The 23205-nt window shown below is 40.8% G+C and overlaps 2 protein-coding genes across 2 annotated transcripts; both read left to right on the top strand.

The window, feature by feature from the left end:
* The first annotated feature begins 2719 nt into the window (after positions 1-2719).
* On the top strand, positions 2720-9839 carry LOC139419484 (uroplakin-3b-like). The gene is made up of 6 exons (XM_071169433.1): positions 2720-2996; positions 4442-4609; positions 4813-5047; positions 5233-5315; positions 5518-5647; positions 9248-9839. Exons 1-6 carry the CDS (start codon positions 2927-2929, stop codon positions 9315-9317), a joined length of 756 nt encoding a protein of 251 aa, XP_071025534.1. The 5' UTR covers positions 2720-2926; the 3' UTR covers positions 9318-9839.
* Positions 9840-13419: 3580 nt separating this feature from the next.
* On the top strand, positions 13420-22927 carry LOC139418186 (proteasome (prosome, macropain) assembly chaperone 1). Its single transcript, XM_071167450.1, has 7 exons — positions 13420-13644; positions 13919-14028; positions 14649-14806; positions 18243-18305; positions 18450-18648; positions 19002-19132; positions 19609-22927. Exons 1-7 carry the CDS (start codon positions 13526-13528, stop codon positions 19684-19686), a joined length of 858 nt encoding a protein of 285 aa, XP_071023551.1. The 5' UTR covers positions 13420-13525; the 3' UTR covers positions 19687-22927.
* Positions 22928-23205: the final 278 nt, after the last annotated feature.

The raw sequence follows: 23205 nt of genomic DNA, 5'->3' as shown, positions 1-23205 counted from the left end.
TGAGATTGCCTGCAATGACAACAAGCTCCGTCCAATGATGCTGTGATACACCGCCCCAGACCATGACGTACCCTCCACCTCCAAATCGATCCCACTCCAGAGTATAGGCCTCGGTGTAACGCTTATTCTTTCGATGATAAACGCGAATTCGACCATCACCCTGGTGAGACAAAATCGCGACACGCCAGTGAAGAGCACTTTTTGCCAGTCCTGTCTGGTCCGGCGACGGTGGGTTTGTGCCCATAGGCGACGTTGTTGCTGGTGATGTCTGGTGAGGACCTGCCTTACAACAGGCCTACAAGCCCTCAGTCCAGCCTCTCTCAACCTATTGTGGACAGTCTGAGCACTGATGGAGGGATTGTGCGTTCCTGGTGTAACTCGGGCAATTGTTGCCATCCTGTACCTGTCCCGCAGGTGTGATGTTCAGATGTACCCATCCTATGCAGGTGTTACACTGTGAGGATGATCAGCTGTCTGTCCTGTCTCCCTGTAGGTCTGTTTCAGGTGTCTCACAGTACAGACATTGCAATTTATTGTACTGGCCACGTCTGCAGTCCTCATGCCTCCTTGCAGCATGCCTAAGGCACGTTCACGCAGATGAGCATCTTTCTTTTGGTGTTTTTCAGAGTCAGTAGAAAGGCTTTTGTGTCCTAAGTTTTCATAACTGTGACCTTAATTGCCTACCGTCTGTAAGCTGTTAGTGTCTTAACGACCGTTCCACATGTGCATGTTCATTGTTTATGGGTCATTGAACAAGCATGGGAAACAGTGTTTAAACCCTTTACAATGAAGAACTGTGAAGTTATTTGGATTTTTACAAATTATCTTTGAAAGACGGTCCTGAAAAAGGGAAGTATCTTTTTTTGCTGGGTTTATCTGGATTTGACTGTCCATTTCCATAGTCTGCTGTGTAGCATGTATCTAATATGCTACCTGACATTAATAGATTTTTCCAACCCTCTATGTCCTCTGCAGTTGCTTTCGGATGGAGAAACAGACCATCCAAGTTCCAGGATCATTGTGCATGTATGCCACTCACAGCTTGAAGGATTCGTCCCCCTATGTAAACCCTGCTTATGAGGATGAGCCACAGAGAACCACAGCCTCTCATGTCCAAAATTCCACTAACCCAATTAGGCTCAAGAGCTACACTGACTATGATTTGCCAAAACCAGCCACAGAATCGTAGTGAGGGTTTGAAAGAGGAAAATGTTGCATTTAGTGGTCCATTCATGATCAATATGTTTATGATATTACGGCTGGGGGAGAATGCAAATTAATAACTAGTTTGATGGCTATTTAGAGGTCTACTTTTGTTGTTTCATTAAAAATAACTTGAGTTGAGCCATGTTTAAAATACAATGCTAAAAGTCACATATTATAGGCTACATGTATTTGGAGGCAATGATTGGGTGCACCAAGTGAATCAAGCTTATTTAACCTCATATTAGTTGTATTTTTTTAAAATAGAAAGAGAAGAACATAATAATAACAACCCATTTCTCTCATGTCCCCTATATGGCGTCATCATTACTGTGTAATGTGTAAACACACCTGGTGTGTTCAGATTTGCAGCATTAATGTACAGTAAGCCCCCTAGCCCTTTTGGGGCCGTAAGCAAAATGTTGTTCCCCATAGGAGAACCCTTTGAAAAACAATTTTTGGTTCCAGGTAGAACCCTTTTGGGTTCCATGTAAAACCCTTTCCACGGAGGGTTCTACATGGAACCCAAAAGGGTTATACCTAGGACCAAAAAGCGTTCTCCTATGGAGACAGCTGAAGAACCCTTTTTTGTGTATACAAGTTTAGATAGCTGGCTAGACTAACCTACCAACTGAAAAAATGTTAGCTGATATGGGCTACTTGATTGACTGTCAGTGACTGACACAACAAGAGGGAAACTGCTGATGCACTAGAGGTCTTCTCTGGTCCAAAAAGTTGGTCCTGAATAGACCCAAGGACAATCAGACCCTTACTGACTTAATCAATAAAAAAGGGGGGGACTCGGGCCCAAACAGAACAATCAGACCCAAACCCGAATGGACCCTAGGACAACCAGTCCTAGATCCCGTACCTTAACAAGTCCGGCTCTAGACCAGACCCGATTGGACCAAAGTGACAAAATTATGTTTTTCAGCCAAATTCTAACTTTCAACACTTTGTGACATCGGCTGATGTAAAAAAGGCTTGATAAATACATTTGATTGGTTGATTGATTGCTCTTCTGGTTAACAATATATATTTAAATGTTGGCTAGGCCTTCTATAACTCAATAAATTCACCTTATTAGCATAAAATAAATATGCTATAGGCTATGTAGAGCCATGGTCGGGTCCACTCGGGTCTATCAGCTGTAGTTACATAGACCCAAGACCCGATGACAATCAAACAGGACCTGATACAGACAGAAGGACTAATTCTGGACCTGGACCCGCTCGGGTCTCAGGCATTCTGGTTCAGGTAGACCTTTATGATGCAGAAACACATTTTGAAACATCACCTTGTGTATTCTACTATTCTAACTCTCAACACTACTAAGTTTTGTATATATTTTTGGTGGCGGGACCCAAATTGGCCGCCTATATCGCTTATGCATAGGTCTGGCCCTGAGTAAAAGTATGGAAGTATATTTTGTAGGAATTTATTAATCTTATATTATGATTGGAGGCTTACGATTTAGTGGTTATAATTTAGCTAAATTAATTATACTTTTAAAGTTTTGTCCTTGACAAACGTTTAATAGCGTTTCCCTGGGAACTGTGAACTCCCACAGACTACTAACGTAACACCTACAGTTTTAGTTCACCTGCACACACCACAGAGAAGGCACGGTAACTTACTGGAAAATCTATTTTGTCGAGCGAAATACTACTAGTAGAAACATCGGGGGCACATTTTTGACAGTATCAACCACAAAATAACTGCGATGTCTTGGACGTACATGTTATCATATACATCTATCTTAAGTGCATTTATGTTCGGAGTCCGACCGCAAAGTAAGTGTTACAGCCAGGCCTATATGTTTCGGGGGAGGTAGTGATAACTTGGACAATGTTTGTTAATCTTTTAAATCTTTTAATGTGCCACAATGTTTTGAATAGACCTAATACTTTATTTTATTCTAACCGCCCTTCACGTACATACAGGCTATCATGTTGAAAGAATGCTCTTAATTTAGTTTTTATTATATTTAAGTTATTGAAAATAGGCTATCACTTATAAAGATCAAAGTGTTACAAGACCCAAATCAATGTTTGATGATCGTAAACAGAATACTTAACAATACTTTATAGCTTTATGCAGCCATACTGGTTAACGTTTTTTATTAGCAGATTGAATGATTCGATTTGGTCTTATCAATATCAATTGATAAGCTAAAATTGATAAATGCTGTTGATGTAGAATAGGTCATAGAATCGTTTTTAGGGCAGTTTTACTCCATAAATTATGCTTTTGGGCAACATTAAAAGAGCACGAACAGGTGAAAGATGGTTACTTGAATATAAGTGTTTGTTTTTAGTTGGATGTGAAATGTGTCCTTATTCCAAACATGCCCTTCAATATTTTTCGAAAGGAAAAATTCCTCTTGGATGATAAATAATAGGATAGACTGGTTTTTCAGGAAAATGGACATGGTGCTTTCTCCTGCTCAGGGTGCTTACCCCCACATGTTTTACTGTTCAACCTTAAGAGATGTTTGCAGTGCAAATGTTGTCTGTATACACCATGGCCTAGCTCCTCATTGAGCCACTACATGTGTGTGGGATTTTCACTATCCAAAACAAGAAATTAGATTTCTATGCACTTTTACTGCAGCATCAGAGATCAGTACAGCTAGTTATGATATTAATAGTTACTGTAGTGAATACAACTATCCATCTGAAAGTAATGACAATCTGAGAAAGCATAATTAGGCCTTTCTACAGTAATTATCATTTGAGCATGTATTGTCCTCCCATTGTCTGAGACTAGGGACAGATTCAATAATTTTGTAACATGACAAGACTGGGAGGAAAAACAAGAGTCATGTTTCTTGTGCTCTCCCACAGATAGCATCCAAACCCTGGTAGATTGGTAGTGAGTGGTGTACATCTGTATAAATGTCTTGCATCAGGATCAGACAGCAAAATCAAGAGTATGTTTCTCAGAATGTAGAATCTAGTCCACTCGCTAGATAATGAGCAAATAAACACCCCTTCCTCTTAAGGGCTGTTTATCATCTTCCATGGGAGGGTATTAGGGAAAGAGGCCATTAGATAAACTACTCACAAACTGATATCTTCTCCGGAAATGTTTCTGATCTTACTTCTAAGACAGCAGTGTGGCCCAGCTTTGAGAAAAATAGTTTGATACAGAGCCATACTGTGAGGTTTCATGTGGCTCTGGTTTAAAATGTACAGCATAAAAAGTAGTAAATAGTTTTTCTGTTCTGTTTGTGTAGTTGTGTCTCTTGATCATATTCCTGAGATTCTCCCCTATGAGGCGAGCGGCAGGGTAACCAGCACTACCATTGTGCTGGGCCAGCCTCTGTGCTACTTCAACACACTGACCCAGCTCAAATGCAGTCAAAGCACCTGTCAAGTATGGGCTGCCATCGCCTCTGGACCAGGTTGGTCTCAACTGGATGTGGCAAAGTATTTAAAGACATCGAGGGACCGTATCTTAACTTTGATACAATCATTAATAATGATTCATCCATCAGATTACAATTCTAGTGCAGCTAAATCAAAATCAAATCAAATACTAGATAGATGTACGATTGTCCAGCCCATTGATCATTTTGTCTTTTCTCATGGCCCTTTTGCACATCAGGCATCAACAACTTTGACATTGACAAGCTGGTAGCAGTACAGATCGTCAGTGCCTCTCCATACCCTATTGCCTTCAGCAGCCAGACTAATAGAATGTACTTTGTCACCAAATTGGGTCGCCCTAAGGACTTCCCCTGTGGCCAGCTGCCTGGCATCAAGTACTTCAGAGTAGGTGCGGAGGGCAACTGCACCAACACCAACTGCAATGGGATCCTACCTCCGGGTTCCACTGTCAGGTATTAATACCATAGCAATATACATCAAGGATGCTTTTGTCATTGACAGTCTTGAAAGCAACTGACTTTTAACAGCTAGGAATGTCTAAATCCCAACTAATTGAAAAGTATAATTGATGGATTTGTTGTGGTCTTTTTAAGGTCAGTCCTGGTCATGTGTAAATGTGTATTTTCTTATTTTTCAGGGTGAAGTACATCCTCATTGATCCAGTCTCCAGAGGAGTGGTCTCAGAGTCTAAATGGTCATATCCCATTTCTCTAACATCAAGTAAGATAAAGCCACTAAAATAAATTATGAACATTATTATTACACAGATATAGCCTATAATCAGCACAAGATGTTTAACGGTTGTTCCACTTGGGGGAGCTAATAGACCTGGCCTGAATTGAAAATGGTTTATTGTGTTCCCTCTTAAAGGCCAATTTTACTCAGAGGTTTTTAAAAAAAAAAGTATTCTCTGTCTGTGCAGCGAGGTCCTGGTCCTCCATAGATGAGCGGATAGGGAAGCACTCTGGGGGAATGGTGGTCATCACAGTGATCTCTTCCTGTCTGCTGGCTGTCCTGCTACTGCTGCTGGGAGCTGTGCTGCTACTGGACGGGTGAGGCACACACATATTTGACATTTTAGTCATTTAGCAGATGCTCTGATCGAGAGCGACTTAAAATTCATGCCATACAATACCATATCCAGAGTTTACCCTGGGATGTTTTTCAGCAGCGGGGGCAAAGCTAGTAGGGGGATATTTGTTTTTGTAGAATGACTGTGAATCTGAAATATAATTGACCCTTTAAAAGCATTATAACCTGTAGCCCAATTGATGCAGCATATAGGTTTTAAATAATTAGGCTGCAGCATAGGGTTGCCTATCTGCATTTACCTAATTGAAAACCCCCAAAGGACTCTGAATGCATCAAAAGCTTTTAAAATGTTTTTAATTGCCACTGCTCACTCTGTTTGCTACATATATACATTGTAACTTGTCACTCTGAACTTAAAAGCGTGTCTCGGTGTGTGTGTGTGTGTGTGTGTGTGTGTGTGTGTACGTAGTACATACATACATACCTACATACATACATACAGTTGAAGTTGGAAGTTTACATACACTTAGGTTGGAGTCATTAAAACTTGTTTTTCAACCACTCCTTATTAACAAAATATCGTTTTGGCAAGTCGGTTAGGACATCTACTTTGTGCATGACACAAGTAATTTTTCCAACAATTGTTTACAGACAGATTATTTCACATATAAGTTACTGTATCACAATTCCAGTGGGTCAGACATTTACATACACTAAGTTGACTGTGCTTTTATTAAACAGCTTGGAAAATTCCAGAAAATTATTTAATTGCTTTAGAAGCTTCTGATTTCTAGGCCTACCTTCAACCTTTTATTTCTAGGCCTACCTTCAAACTCAGTGCCTCTTTGCTTGACAAACAATAGTACGCAAGTATAAAACCATGGGACCACGCAGCCGTCATACCACTCAGGAAGGAGACGCGTTCTGTCTCCTAGAGATGAAAGTACTTTGGTGCGAAAAGTTCAAATCAATCCCAGAACCAAAGCAAAGGACCTTGTGAAGATGCTGGAGGAAACACTCAGCAAGGAAGAAGCCACTGCTCCAAAACTGCCATAAAAAAAGCCAGACTATGGTTTGCAACTGCACATGGAGACAAAGATTGTACTTTTTGGAGAAATGTCCTCTGGTCTGATGAAACAAAAATAGAACTGTTTGGCCATAATGACCATCGTTATGTTTGGAGGAAAACGGGGGAGGCTTGCAAAGAACACCATCCCAACTGTGAAGAACGGGGGTGGCAGCATCATGTTGTGGGGGTGCTTTGCTGCAAGAAGGACTGGTGCACTTCACAAAATAGATGGCATCATGAGGTAGGAAAATTATGTGGATATATTGAAGCAACATCTCAAGACACTAAGTTAAAGCTTGGTCGCAAATGGGTCTTCCAAATGGGCAATGACCCCAAGCATACTTCAAAGGTTGTGGCAAAATGGCTTAAGGACAACAGTCAAGGTATTGGAGTGGCCATCACAAAGCCCTGACCTCAATCCCTGAAAAAGCGTGTGCGAGCAAGGAGGCCTACAAACCTGACTCAGTTACACCAGCTCTGTCAGGAGGAATGGGCCGAAATTCACCCAACTTATTGTGGGAAGCTTGTGGAAGGCTACCCAAAAGGTTTGACCCAAGTTAACCAATTTAAAGGCCAAATACTACTTGAGTTTATGTAAACTTCTGACCCACTGGGAATGTAATTAAATAAATAAAAGCTTAAATAAATCACTCTCTACTATTATTCTGACATTTCACATTCTTAAAATAAAGTGGTGATCCTAACTGACCTAAAACACTGAATTTTTACTGAGATTAAATGTCAGGATTTGTGAAAAACTGAGTTTAAATGTATTTGGCTAAGGTGTATGTAAACCTCTGACTTCAACGGTACATACAGTACTAGTCAAATGTTTGCACGGGTTTCAAGGGTTTCTTTACTTTTACTATTTTTTACATTGTAGAATAAAAGTGAAGACATCAAAACTATGAAATTAACACATGGAATCATGTAGTAACCAAAAAAGTGTTAAACAAATCAAAATAAATTTTACAGTCTTCAAAGTAGTCACCGTTTGCCTTGATGACAGCTTTGCACACTATTGTTATTCTATCAACCAGCTTCATGGGGAATGCTTTTCAGACAATATTGAAGGAGTTCCCACATATGCTGAGCAATTGTTGGCTGCTTTTCCTTCACTCTGTGGTCCAACTCATCCCAAACCATCTCAACTGGGTTCAGGTCGGGTGATTGTGGAAGACGTCATCTGATGCTGCACTCCATCACTATCTTTCTCAGTGACATAGCCCTTACACAGCCTCTAGGTGTGTTTTGGGTCATTGTCCTGTTGAAAAACAAATGATAGTCCCACTAAGCGCAAACTAGATGGGATGGCATATCGCTGCAGAATGCTGTGGTAGCCATGCTGGTTAAAAGTGTGCCTTGAATTGACACTGACAGTGTCACCAGCAAAGCACCATCACACCTCCTCTTTCATGCTTCACATGCGGAGGTCATCCGTTCACCTATTCTGCATCTCACAAAGACACAGCGGTTGGAACCAAAAATCTCAAATTTGGACTCATCAGACCAAAGGACAGATTTCCACTGGTCTAATGTCCATTGCTCGTGTCTCTTGGCACAAGCAAGTCTCTTCTTATTATTGGTGTCCTTTAGAAGGCCTGATTCAATCAGTCTCCTCTGAACAGTTGATGTTGAGATGTGTCTCTTACTTGAACTCTGTGAGGCATTTATTTGGGCTGTAATTTCTGAGGCTGGTAACTCTAATGAACATATCCTCTGCAGTGGAGGTAACTCTGTGTCTTCCTTTCCTGTGGCGGTCCTCATAGCGCTTGATCGTTTCTTCAAGTGCAGTCACAAAAACCTTCAAAGTTATTGAAATGTTCCGCATTGACTTACCTTCATGTCTTAAAGTAATGATGGACTGTCGTTTCTCTTTGCTTATTTTAGCTGTTCTTGCCATAATATGGACTTCTGTATACTACCCCTACCTTGTCACAACACAACTGATTGGCTCAAACGCAGTAAGGAGGAAAGAAATTCCACAAATTAACATTTAACAAACCACACCTGTTAATTTAAATGCATTTCAGGTGACTACCTCATGAAGCTGGTTGATGCTGGTGCAAAGCTTTCATCAAGGCAAAGGGTGGCAACTTTGAAGAATCTTAGATATAAAATATATTTTGATTTGTTTAACACTTTTTTGGTTACTACATGATTCCATATGTGTTATTTCATAGATTTGATGTCTTCACTATTATTCTACAATGTAGAAAATAGTAAACGATAAAGAAAAACCCTGTAATGAGTAGGTGTGCCAAACTTTTGAATGATAATGTATATAATGTATATATTGATGTTAGATTTTGGGGAGTGGCGTCAACATGCTAAATGAATACAATACAGATACAGTGCTATACCATAGTAGCACATATCCTAGGAAATAGAATCTTCACCCTACCTTGCTCAACACAAAAATTACTTCAAGGCACTGGCAGCATTGGGGTTAGAAATTACAAAAATGATGTACTGACCTGAGAATGTGGTTGCATATAAACATGTCAGCCTTACGAGAAACGTTGTGCTTCCTGCCTTTCCCTTAACACAGTTTGGGATCATTCCGTGGAGGCCATGACATCACCACTGGACCTGGGATACTGGGACAATACTCATACTAACTTCCTCCACTCTCAGACCAGTACAGCACTCCTCAAGACATTTCTGTGACCATTGTGGATACTTCACTGTGCATCTAGCAGAGACCTAGGATGGAAAGATGTATATGGTTAAACCTTATGTTAATGTTCTGATGCCATTTCTACATGAACATTGCCTTGCAAAAGTTTTCAGACCCCTTGGATTTCTTCACATAATTTTTGTGTTACAAAGTGGGATTAAAATAGATGTAATTGTCATTTTTTAACAATCTACACAAAATACTCTGTCAAAGTCGAAGAAAAATGCAAACATTTCTTAAAGATTATTAATCAAATGTAGATAGACGTTGCATCAGTATTCACCTCCCTGAGTCCATACACATTAGAAACACATTTGACAGCGATAACAGCTGTGAGTCTTCTTGGGTAAGTCTCTAAGAGCTTTGCACACCTGGAATGTGCAATATTTGCATATTATTATTTTCAAAATTCTTCAAGCTCTGTCAGAATAGTGGCTAAACAGCAATTTTCTTTCCATAGTATTTCAAGTCAAAACTGTAACTTGGCCACTTAGGAATATTCACTGACTTCTTAGTAAGCAACTCCAATGTAGATTTGGCTTTGTGTTGTAGTTTATTGTCCTGCAGAAAGGTGAAATCCTCTCACAGCTTAACTCCATCCCGTTTAATTTTATCCTGAAAAACTCCCCAATATTTGCCGATGCAACCACCACCATGCTTGAAAATAAGGAGGCAGTTACTCAGTGATGTGTTGTATTTAGGCCAGAAAGTGTATTCCTTTACCAGGTTAATGTCCTTGTCCCATCGTGCTCTAGCGACTCCTGTGGCGGGCTTTGCGCATGCACGCTGACACGGTTAGCAGTTGGACGGTGTTTCCTCCGACACATTGGGGCGACTGGCTTCCGGGTTAAGCGAGCACTGTGTCAAGAAGCAGTGCGGCTTGGCAGGGTCGTGCTTCGGGAGGACGCATGGTTCTCGACCTTCACCTCTCCCGAGTCCGTACGGGAGTTGCAGCAATGGGACAAGACTGTATCTACCAATTTTGGGGTAAAAAGTAAAAGAAATTAAATAATAATATCGGTCTGATCTAAGGGTAAGCTTTTCACCCACAGTAAGCGCATGGATTTTATATTATCTAATCTACCTATAAGACAGATGGGTTCCAGCAGAGCTATAATGCCTATTGAAAGTCTACACGCTCCTTGCACAGTTGTAGCCTTGAAAAAAAATATATAGAAACTTTTCCTAATTAATTAAAAATAGTAGGTGAAGTCGGAGTTCATCATGTGGGAGCTCAGAAATGATAGACTACTAGTTTACCACTAGTAATTACGAGCTAGAGGGGTGTTCAAGTGGATTTTTCCCAGTCGTATGCTCGTATTTAAGAATTGACTAGACATTATGAACACAGCATAAATATCCTCTGGAACCCTCTTCCCAATAGGTAAAGGTCCGAAACTTCTGTGCATGTGTGAGATTCTCTACTTTACGCACAGATTTGAATAAGATTCTACCTATTTTGCACTACTGTTGGGGCAACATACAGTATATCATAAATGTTTTGTTGTTGTGTATTTTACCCCCTTTTTTCTCCCCAATTTCGTGATATCTAATTGCCTCAAGCACAGCGATGCAGTGCCTTAGAAGGCTGCGCCTCTCGGGTGGCATTCCATTGTTTTTGTCAAAATTGCTCAAGCTCATTGGTTGGGAATCATTGATGTACAGAAATATTCAAAACTTGTCTCTGATTTTCAAGCAGATTTAAATCAGGACTGAGTCTGGACCACTCAGGAACACTCAATAGCACTTGGAAAACCATTCGGGTGTGTCTTTGGCATTAAAATGTGTATTGTCTCGCTGAAAAATAAAACTCCACCCAAGGGTATATTCAGAAGTCTGAGGCAGGTTTTCCTCTAACTTTTTACTTGGGTTTTGCTTCTTTCATATTTATTTTGATCCTAACAAACTCCCTTGTCCCTGCTGGTGACACGCATACCAATAACATGATGCTGCTACCGCAATAATTTAAAATACAGAGTATCAACAACATTACATTCCCTCCACATTACTGGACTGTATGAAAATATGTGAAAAGATGGAAGTTTGTGTTAAAAAAAATTACACTCCAAATAATCTATTCTGTTTGCAACAAGGCTGTTAAGTAATACTAAAAGACAACATGGAGGAAGTGAACATTTAGGTCTAAATTAAAAACTTTGGATGTGATGGGTTAAATCCAATACAACACAGAGTGAAACCTGTCATTTCAAGTATTGTGGTGGTATGCTTGCCACCGGCAGGGACTCGGGAGTTGTCTGAATATCTAACCCTGAGCGGGACAATTACTCACATTTTTCTGCCAAAAACAGACCAGAATGGCTTTCCAAGTTGTGTTGCTTAGTGCTCCAGTCTCAGTCCTGACTTAAATTTGCTTGAAAATCACAGACAATGTTTGAATATTGCTGTCCATCAATGATTCCTAACCAAATTCAGCCTACTGAGCTTGAGCAATGTTGACAAAACCAGTCAATATACAGTATTTTTTACTCTAAAAGTTGTGCAAAGGTGTTAGAATCTTATTCAAAATGATTCACAGCTGTAATGGCATTCACAGCTGTAATGGCTGCCTGAGGTGCTTCCACCATCACAAAATATTAATGATTGGGTGTGAGAACATACACAATCAAGACATCATAGTTAATAATAATAATAATAATAATAATAATAGGAAAATGCTCTATAATTTTCTTTCACTTTGAAAATGTCAAGTAGGCTGTGTAGATCGGTAGCAAAAGCTTTACCCGTTTTAGATCCCGTTTTAGATTTAAATTAAGGCAGCAAAATGTGACTGCAAGAGGTGTAGACTTTCACTAGCGACTGTATATTTTGTTACACTCCAGCACGATAGGCGGTGATAGAGGTGCCTGTCGCGTTGAACTCAATGGAAAAACGGAGAAAAAGAAAACGAGGAATCGCGTGTTCTCTCCTCCATTGATGCCAATTTAGCAATTTTGATGCTATATTTAGCAACTTTTCAGACTACCCTGACAACTTATTTTCAAACAGCACCTAGCAACAAATTTAGCTACTTTTAAAAATGTATTTGGAACTTTTAGCAACTTTTGAAAAGTGACTCAAACGCTAAAATGCATTTTCCCTCAAAATGACACAAAAACGATTTTCTGTCACAGTCACAGTCACGTTCCTTTTTAAAATGTAAAAATGTATTTTTTTTTATTAACAACAAATCAATACATAAAGCACAGAGGGAACACAAGCATACATAGATTACAAACAATGGACATTCGAGCTTGTGGGTACAATATGCACAAGCATTTCGCTACACTCGCATTAACATCTGCTAACCATGTGTATGTGACAAATAAAATTTGATTTGAATATCACATTACAATACACAAGGACCTTAAGGGACATGCATATACTTACAATTCTAACAGCTTTTTTGTTAGTAGAGCATTTAACCGTACAGTTCAATGTATTTTTGTAGGGCACAAACATGTGGTTTTCTGTTTGTAAATTTACATTTGTGTTTATGAAATTTGGCCAAAAGAAGAATGAAATGAATTACATAAAAATGTTTCATCTAATTTCTATTGTATGTAAAGAATCCAAACAGTACATCTGTCCACAATAGTGTAAAATCTTCATAAATGTGTTCAATTATAAACCTACTGATGTCTTGCCAGTTTTCTTACATGCATATAATGCCAAAAAAAGATGCAACACTGTTTCTGGGTGGTCATTACAAAAGGGGCAATTTGAGTTGATGTTTTCCTTAAACTTCTTCATATAGTGGTTGGCAGGATAATATTTATGAATAATTTTAAAGGAAACTTCCTTAATTTTGTTAACAAGTAGGTATGTGTGTGGCAACATCCAAACTTTTTTCAGTCAATTTGAGTAACGTTATTGTATATTCCACCCAATGATCACAACGTCATTTAGCAACTTTTAGCAACAAATCGACCTGCCTCTAGCAACTTCCCCTGAAAATCAGTTGGCAACACTGCTCTCCTCGCCTCTTTCTCAAAACCCATTGGATGAGAAAACCAGCTGGTCCAGACCTTCTGACCTGCTCCTCCAATGGGTTTTGAGAAGGAGCAGAGAGGACGCGAGGAGAGACAATTGAGATTCTCCCATTTTTTTGTCAGCACGGTCATCTAGCTAGCTACAGTCATACAATATACGATGGCAACGTTTTTCGGAGAGGTTTTATCTGTTTACTCGCGTGCAGTCGAAGAAGACGACGATGATCTGGATGATGAAAACGAAGATGAGCGAATTCACAGAGAGATAGAAGAAAAGAGGTAGCTAAGCTAGCTAACGACTCACAAAGCTAGCTAACGACTCACAAACTGCACGCTATTGAGCTTTCAGTTTCACTTGGCAACTAGTTAGCGAAGGCTTTGAAATGGTTCGCGTTTGTAGCTTATGCAGTAGATGGTTCTTTTGAAATATCCATCGCTTGTCAAAATAACATGTCCTCTGTTCTCAACTGTACACAACTCATTTTATTTCAATACGTTAGTACACGGTGACTAAGTGTAACGTTTTTGACTGACTGGTGTTCTGGTTCAACAGGGAGGTCCATATTGTGTGGTGCCCTGAAGTCGCACAATCACTTGAGGACTCTGGCAGCAACAAATTGCAATGCTCAGACCTCATCATTGCCGTGGGCACTAATGCTGCAGGTAAGCTCTCGAGTGGCGCAGCGGACAAAAGCACTGCATCTCGGTGCTAGAGGCGTCACTACAGACCATGTTTCGATTTCAAGCTGTATCACAACTGGTCGTAGGGCCCAGAGTCGTCCGGGTTAGGCCGTCATTGCAAATAAGAATGTGTTCTTAACTGACTTGCCTAGTTAAATAAAAGCTCACCTGTGACGACTGGGGTGTATCCATTAGTCGGATTCCGTTGTAAAACGTTTTACAACAAACAGTTTACTCAACGCTCTTCATAATGTGAAAAGCTGTTGAGTCCTGTTTTGTTCTTAAACGGAAGTTGTAGTTCAGTCACCTCTCTTAAAAAACAAAGTGACTGGCGGAAGGAACCCTATGGATTTAACTTTGGAGTATGGAAGATTTTGTAATTTATAGATGTGCAGCTTGTGCCACGTGTTCTGCAGACTATTGGGATGGACATGGCAACGCATGAAAACCATACTTTTAAAATTAACTACAACTTCCGTTTAAGAACGAAATGCAACCAAACAGCTTTTCTGTCAAGTTTTGCAACAGAATCCGACTAATGAATACACTCCTGGTCTAACTCTTTCTCTCAAGGAATGAAAATTCTCTCCTATTGTTTTCAGGATTTCTGTCTGCATATGTGTTGAACACTGAAAGCTGGGATGCAGTGGGCCATGTGTCACTATGGAATGAGAGGAGTAGGGGCTCCAGTAGACAGAGCATTGCCCCACTGCCTGGAGAGCCAGCCTGTCTCTTCTACCGACACAGGGACAACCCAGCAGTGAGTGGCTGATCAAACACAATGCACACCAACAATTGTACATAGGATACAATCAAATTAAAGGTCTAAGCCTTGTCCAAACCACAACGGCCCATCGTTCAGAAGCCTGTGTTTGGACACTAGTCTGTTGCAGCATTAATCCATCTGCTCAGTGCCAAGCAGAGAGGCATATGGTCCTGTTCGTTGGTATGACTCAACCAGGGATCGATCTTCCAATTTCAGGATGGACACTAACCACAAGGCCACTGAGTTGGTATACAAATTAAACTGAGACGCAGTGATGTGATGTTGCAACGAGCAGTAGGATGAACCGCAAATATTGCAGATGAGCGCTATGTCAGACGTTGCACTTTCCAAAAATAAAGACACGTGCGCTTCACACTGCTGCAATATTATAGCTGCGGGATAAAAACATAAATGTTTCTGGATTGCTGACTCTACCTTTAAAGGTGTGTTCCAGCAATCTTTTCATTGCTACTGTAGTCAGTGACTCAGCGATTATAGCAGATTCTGTAAAGCAGTGGTCACCAACCTTTCATGAGCTGAGATCACTTTGTCAAAATGCAGGCTGTGATAAAAAAAAAATCATGACTTCATCCTAAGCCTATGCAACATGAACCTTTCAAAATCAGTTCTGTAGCAGTGAGGTTTGTGCATAGGCTATAAGCTCAATATATTCTCAATGCATGTAAACTATTCTTGAATTGCCCTGCCAATGTTGTGCTTCTCAGACTATTTAAAAAAATATATATTTCAAAACCTGAGATATGATCCCACTGGTAATAGATCATTTGTAGCATTACTAATTGAAATTGTTTATTTTACTGGACTGATGGTGCCTGCCTCTGATGGTCAGTCTCAGCAGAGGGTGGGTTTTGTGAGAGGCTACCTCTGATGGTTTTCTGACTCATGCACCAATTCATGTTACTCGTATGATCAGAGAACGTGAAATAGGCTACTCCTCGATATTAGAAAGGCAAGCCGCTAATAGCGACGCAAGTCTCGATAAATTTTGTAGTGCGAGTGGATCAAATAAAATGTTATTTGTCACATGCGCCGAATACAGCAGGTGTAGTAGACCTTACAGTGAAATGCATACTTACAAGCCCTTAACCAACAATGCAGTTTTAAGAAAAAATACCTCTGTAGTGGCTTGCGGTCGGAGGCCGAGCAGTTGCCATACCAGGCAGTGATGCAACCAGTCAGGATGCTCTCGATGGTGCAGCTGTAGAACCATTTGATGACCCATGCCAAATCTTTTCAGTCTCTTTAGGGGGAATATGTTTTGTCGTGCCCTCTTCACGACTGTCTTGGTGTGCCTGGAACATGTTAGTTTGTTGGTGATGTGGACACCAAGGAACTTGAAGTTCTCAACCTGCTCCACTACAGCCCTGTCGATGAAAATGGGGGAGTGCTCGGCCCACTTTTTCCTGTAGTCCACCATCTCCTTTGTCTTGATCACGTTGAGGGAGAGATTGTTGTTCTGGCACCACATGGCCAGGTCTCTGACCTCCTCCCTATAGGTTGTCTCGTCGTTGTCGGTGATCAGCAAACTTAATGATGGTGTTGGAGTGGTGCTTGGCCATGCAGTCATGAGTGAACAGGGAGTATAGGAGGGGAGTGAGCACGCACCCATGAGTGGCCCCCGTGTTCAGGATCGGCATGGCGGCTGTGTTGTTACCTACCCTTACCACCTGGTGCGGCCCGTCAGGAAGTCCAGGATCCAGGTGCAGTGGGGGGTGTTTAGTCCCAGGATCCTTAGCTTAGTGATGAGCTTTGAGGGCACTATGGTGTTGAACACTGAGCTGTAGTCAATGAAGAGCATTCTCACATAGGTCTTCCTTTTGTCTAGGGGTGAAAGGGCAGTGTGGAGTGCAATGGAGATTGTATCATCTGTGGATCTGTTGGGGCGGTATGCAAATTGGAGTGGATGTAGGGTTTCTGGTATAATGGTGTTGATGTAAACCATGACCAGCCTTTCAAAGCACTTCATGGCTACAGACGTGACTGCTACGGGTCAGTAGTCATTTAGGCAGGATACCTTAGTGTTCTTGGACACAGGGACTATGGCGGTCAGCTTGAAACATGTTGGTATTACAGACTCAGACAGGGAGAGGTTGAAAATGTCAGTGAAGACACTTGCAAGCTGGTCAGTGCATGCTATGAGTAAGCATGATCAGACAGTCGTCCGGAACAGCTCATGCTCTCATGCATACTTCAGTGTTACTTGCCTCAGCGAGCATAGAACTAAATTAGCTCGTCTGGTATTCTCGTGTCACTGGGCAGCTTTCGGCAGTGCTTCCCTTTGTAGTCTGTAATAGTTTGCAAGCCCTGCCACATCCGATGAGCGTCAGAGCCGGTTTAGTACGATTCGATCTTAGTCCTGTGTTGACGCTTTGCCTGTTTGATGGTTCGTCAGAGGGCATAGCGGGATTTCTTATAAGCTTCTGGGTTAGAGTCCCACTCCTTGAAACCGGCAGCTCTACCCTTTAGCTCAGTGCGAATGTTGCCTGTAATCTATGGCTTCTGGTTGAGGTATATGTACAGTCACTGTGGGGACGACGTCATCAATGGCCTTATTGATGAAGCCAGTGTCTGATGTGGTGTACTCCTCAATGCATCGGAAGAATCCCGGAACATTTTCCAGTCCGTGCTAGCAAAACAGTCCTGTAGCTTAGCATCTGCTTCATCTGACCACTTTCTTATTGACCGAGTCACTGGTGCTTCACTGGGAGGTTTCTTTTATGGCTTAGAAATGTGACAGTGCTGAATAAAACAGCAGCTCTTTGCTGTATTTTCTGACAGGTTCTAGTCATGATTGCTAATGTTTTGAAATCTCACACTTGAGTCAACTATCAGCTTCGCTGTGGGCTTGTGTAAACTCCAGACACGGTGATCTGAGCTATCTGATTGGCCAGTGGTAGACCTATGGGTGTACTTAATTTGCTCCCCGGGCGAGTAGAGTTTGTACCGTCAGACACATGAAATGGTTCAAATGGGAACACTACGATACCTGGTGTGAAGGGCAGTTGAATCAAGTGCACCTACCACAAACAGTGCAAAACTAATTAAAAAAAAGAGTAACTTGAGGCTTTATCGTTGGGCTTCTTTTTTTTTAATGCCAGCTGTACAGTGTTAACTCTGGCACATTGGTGCTACTGGCTTCCGGGTTAAGCGAGCAGTGTCAAGCAGTGCGGGTTGTGTTTTGGAGGGCGCATGGCTCTCAACCATTGCCCCTCCTGAGTCTCTATGGGGTTTGCAGCTATTGGACAAGACTGTAACTACCAATTGGATATCCTAAAAGTGGGGAGAAAAAGGGGTAAAAAGTGTTTAAAAATAAAGGAAAGCCTTGGAGGAAGGGAAAAACGAGGAAAGCCTTGCGATCGACTGGTTGGTGACGACTGCTTTAAAGTATATTCTTGTGTTGCTTTTGAAGGTCCTGGTCTGCCAAAGCACTTGTTACATTGCGGAGGACCAACTGTTTCAATGGACAGAAAAGGTAATGCTCTTGTGATTTTATAGATGCCATAGAGGTTCAGGTTGTCCACTGCTTGATATGACTATAAGTAGATGTGACTGTAAAAGTACTGGTCAACAATGACTACGGCCTCTTATCTTTCTCCCTCCTTCCCTCTGGTTCTAGGTGTTTGGCTGCCTCCAGAAGAGAGGGCTCAGTGTGATGGTGCTGTCGGACAGCCCTGTGGCTGAGTACAAAACGCCAGACTACCTCTACGGTAGCGCTGTCCCTTTCCTACGCTCCCTCAAGAGCAGTGCCTCCAAGGGCCAGGCCCTCTGCCCTGCACTAGAGCAGCCAAACATCCTCACTGGACTGCCAGCTGCAGGTACCACCATACCGATGTCTTTGATTCCCTGGGTTGAAGTCTTCCATTTATTCCACGTAATTAAATAATGGACTATTTTCAATTCATTAAATTGATCGACTTTGAAATGGAATTTGCCCCCAACCATGTTCAGGCATGTATTATTTGCGTAAAAGCACTTGCATTAACCAAACATGATTTAATTTGTCAAAGATTCTTGCCATATCATGCATATTAGCCAACTTGCTGAATTTGTCATTCTTTCTCCTTAGGACCTTTCTATGGATTACATTATAGTTATTTTTGGTTAATTTCTGCTTCCTTTTCACACAGAATAACCCAAATACTAAAACGGATCTCTATTCTTTCCTCAGTACTGAGCCACTGCCAAGTCCATCAGATTCCAGCTGTTCTGTACCAATGCTACACTGATGTCATCAGCCCAGACTCTATCACCATGGAAACCTTCAAACCTGCCCTGTTGTGTCTAAGCAAGTTGGTCAAGGTGAGCGAATACATTGTAGAGTAGGGAGCAGAACATTTTTGCGCTTTAAATTTGATTTCCTAAAATTCTGCCCATTTTGCCGTGGGGTGGAGAGAAGACTTTGCACTTTTATAACTCATTTCCTGCAGTTCTAGACATTTTGCCATAGGATAGAGGCAAATGTTAGCAGTTTTCAATATGACTGATGAACAATGGGGCCTATCCCAGTCAGTAATTCGACCATGCTTACTACAAGTCTAGCGGCCAGCTATCAAAACTAACTTACCGATCAAACAAATGTAGCTTACAACCACATTTCGAAATTGCAGCTTTTGTTTTCTAACTCAACGTTAAGTTGCAACCCCGACTAAGTCATCCCAGTATCAGTATCAATGTCCTAATGGTAGCTATTCATCACTGTTCAGGGTTCTCAAAAGCTTTGTCTTTTGCTGATCTCTCTTTCTCTCTCCCTCTCTCTCCCCACATTTTACCTCCAGTTGGAGCCTTGTCTGAGTGCTGACGTCCTCCGAAAGTTTGCCATAATCACTGAGGCTCAGAGTAATCTATATACTTAAATGTAGAAGATGTATTTGTACTGAACAGGCTCTGTATTTGTCTTTTACCTAATGAACAGGTTCACTTTATTTTAACCAAATCTGTATTTTGGATGTATATGGCATTTTATAGAAGTGTCCAGACACTTTTTTGCAATTTCACTTGGTTTTGAGAAACTTACCCCACCAGCCATAGACTTCCTCATGCTCGTTCTGCAGTTGCAGGCACACAGATATAACATGAACAAAAGCTCAAAAAACACCCAAATATGTCCTTTTAAAAACAGCATTGCGCTCAGTATAACGATGTAGGTCTTTAGACGTCATTCCAAACTTTAAATTCTACTTTGTTGGACTCAAGCGATACTTCTCAGTGTAGGCCTTCTCCGGGCATTGCTCAAGACCTGCATTGCTATACTGAGAGCGTTACTGTTTCTAAAAATATGTATTTGGGTGTTTTTGGAGAGTTTGTTCATGTTTTATCTGTGACCCTGCAACTGCAGAACAAGCATGATGAAGTTTATCACCGGTGGGATAAGTTTGTCAAAACCAAGTGAAATAAAAAGTTTGGACACTTCCATAACGTTCCATTTACAAAAAAAGTTAACCTTTTCATTTAAACTGTAAAATAATATGTAAGTAATGTTTTAATTTGGAAGAAGTGAAGGGCACCTTCATTGAAAATAAAAAGGTGCAACACTCAGCATTTAAAAACTCCTTGTTTTATTTAAGCAAAGTTAAAAAGCTTGATGTTTCTGCCATCAACCTAGTTCTGAGGAAGGCCATTGATGGCTGAAAAATCAAGCATTTTTACTTAGGATGTTAAGTCTCCTATATGGGGCAATTTGCGTGGCTCTGGAGCAATTCCGTCTGACAGTTTGGTGTACGAGGCGCTGTTTGAATGTCATAGGGACCTGTGCCTCATAGTGCCCACTCTCAATCAGTGGAACCGACATTTGCAAAGGGAGCGACATGTCACATTTTCTGCCCTATCCAGACAGAATCGATTTGCTCTTCCTCTGAGTAACTGATACATATATAAAAGGGGACAGTCTAGCGAATCCAGCAGTTGTGGTTTCATCTCTGTGATATTCTCAGCCGGATTTAGAGCTCTTAACATGAAATAATACTAATTAATTTCTTAAAATTGAAACAAGACCACTTTTTCTTGGTCACAGATTGATGAAATCGCGTTGTGCTTAAAGCTGAAGTAACGAGTCTGCACACATTTGAATTGGCTCTGTGCTGCTCAGTGGACATTTAGAAGAAAATTCTGTCAGTTATATGAAATAGTGCCAATATTGATTGTACTGTAACGAAGTATGATCATGTTTATTTTAAAGAAAGGTGCAATTTTATAGTAAGTCATTTATAATTTGATTGTTACTATATTTACAAAGCATCAGTCATTTCAAGCCCTATTTCTCCGTTTTTGTTGGATTGAAAGAAAAAAAAAAGCAAGATTTTTTTTCCCATTTCATATTTTCATGTTTTTACTATGTACTTGAGCTTGTGTCCTCTAAAGTGAGTACAACTCAGCAATTTCAAACATTTTTTTCTCGGAAAGGTGAATTCCAGACATTTCTAAAACTATTGTTATTGTTTATGGCCGTCATGAAAAATTGTAACTTTTGGGTATGTCTATTTAGGCGGAAATCTACAGTTTGCCCTATCATTCAAGAGGTAAAAAATAAAAAAATGATGTTGAGCGAGCGTTGTGCCTTTTTACTTTTTCAAGTAATGTTACATTTAAAATGTAAATGAACACCCTGAAATTCTGTATTTTCATTCATCTTAACACTTTGAAAATTAACTGGTATTATTATAACTTTTTAGATGCTCAAATATGCCTTAAAAGGTCAGACTATACACTGACTATACAAAACATATTAAGAACACTTGCTCTTTCCATGACAGACTGACCCAGGTGAAAGCTATGATCCCTTATTGATGTCACTTTGTAAATTCGCATAAATCCGTGTAGATGAAAGTGAGAAGAGGTTAAAGAAGGATTTTTAAACCTTGAGACAATTGAAACATTGATTGTGTATATGTGCCATTCAGAGGGTGAATGGGCAAGACAAAAATATTTAAGTGCCTTTGAATGGGGTATGGTAGTTGGTGCCAGGCACACCGGTTTGTGTCAAGAACTGCACCGCTGCTGAGTTTTTCATGCTCAAAAGTTTCCCATGTCTTATCAAGAATGGTCCACCACCCAAATGACATCCAGCCAACTTGACACAACTGTGGGAAGCATTGGAGTCAGCATGGGCCAGCATGTCTGTGGAATACTTTCAATACCTTTGAGTCCATGCCCTGGCCAATTTAGGCTGTTCTGAATGTGAAAGGGGGTGCAACTCCATATTAGGAAGGTGTGCCTAATGTTTGGTACTGTATACTCCGTGTATATGGCCCTGTCCGGTCCCAGTCAGCCGAGCGCCATACAGTCCGTCCCCATAACAAGGTCTGTCTCCCAAATGGCACCCTATTCGCTGCATAGTTCAGAACCCTATGGGCCCTGGTCAAAAGTAGTGCACTATAAAGGAAATGGGGTGCCATTTGGGACTCCTCCCCGGTTACACTTGAGCCACTCACACATCTAATCCATAAGTGGAATGACTGGTGATGAGAGGCTACTTTTTTGCTGTAATATTTTAGTTTTCTGGCTTCTTTCCTTCCTGTATGTCACTGTCATATGTAGCCTTGGCAGTGTGCTTATTTACCTTCAAAACCAGTCCATTCTCCTGGGAGGGTCTCTTCCTTATGCTCTGTCTTTGTATTTTTATAACCTATTTTTCTTTCTATCCCTCTTTCCCTTAAACCAACGAATTGTCTCCTATTCAGCATGTGAGACCTTCAATGACCACTTCAGTTTCTGGAAATCTACGTAGCAAATTTGGCACTTTTTTTCCCTCAAGACAGTCGTGAGAGAGTAACAAACATTAAGTCTATGCTCAATGGTCAATCTTCTGTGTATGTTTATGAACAACATTTTCTAAATGAAGCACATTGATGATAAAGTGGTCTGGATCTTTGTCATGGAAGTCATGTGGTTCACATATACTTTAAAATGCATTCGGAAAGTATTCAGACCCCTTGACTTTTTCCACATTTTTGTTACTTTACAGCTTTATTTTAAAATTTAATAAATACATTATTTCCCTCATCAATCTATGCACAATACCCCATAATGACAAAGCGAAAATAGGTTTGTGGAAATTTTTGCTGATTTATTACAAATAAAAACATACCTTTATTTACATAAGTATTCAGACCCTTTGCTATGAGATTTGAAATTGAGCTCAGGTGCATCCTGTTTCCATTGATCATCCTTGATGTTTCTACAACTTGATTGGAGTCCACCTGTGGTCAATTCAATTGATTGGACATGATTTGCAAAGGCACACGCCTATCTATGTAGGGTCCCACAGTTGACAGTGCATGTCAGAGCAGATGGAAGCCAATCCCCAGTAAAAGGCACAGAACGGCCTGCTTGGAGTTTGCCAAAAGGCACCTAAAGGACTATCAGACCATGAGAAA

Source organism: Oncorhynchus clarkii, chromosome 10 (assembly GCF_045791955.1).
Source record: "Oncorhynchus clarkii lewisi isolate Uvic-CL-2024 chromosome 10, UVic_Ocla_1.0, whole genome shotgun sequence".
Classification (NCBI taxonomy): Eukaryota; Metazoa; Chordata; class Actinopteri; order Salmoniformes; family Salmonidae; genus Oncorhynchus; species Oncorhynchus clarkii.
Note: the sequence above shows the minus strand (reverse complement) of the source record. Positions and strands in the feature narration are given on the sequence as shown.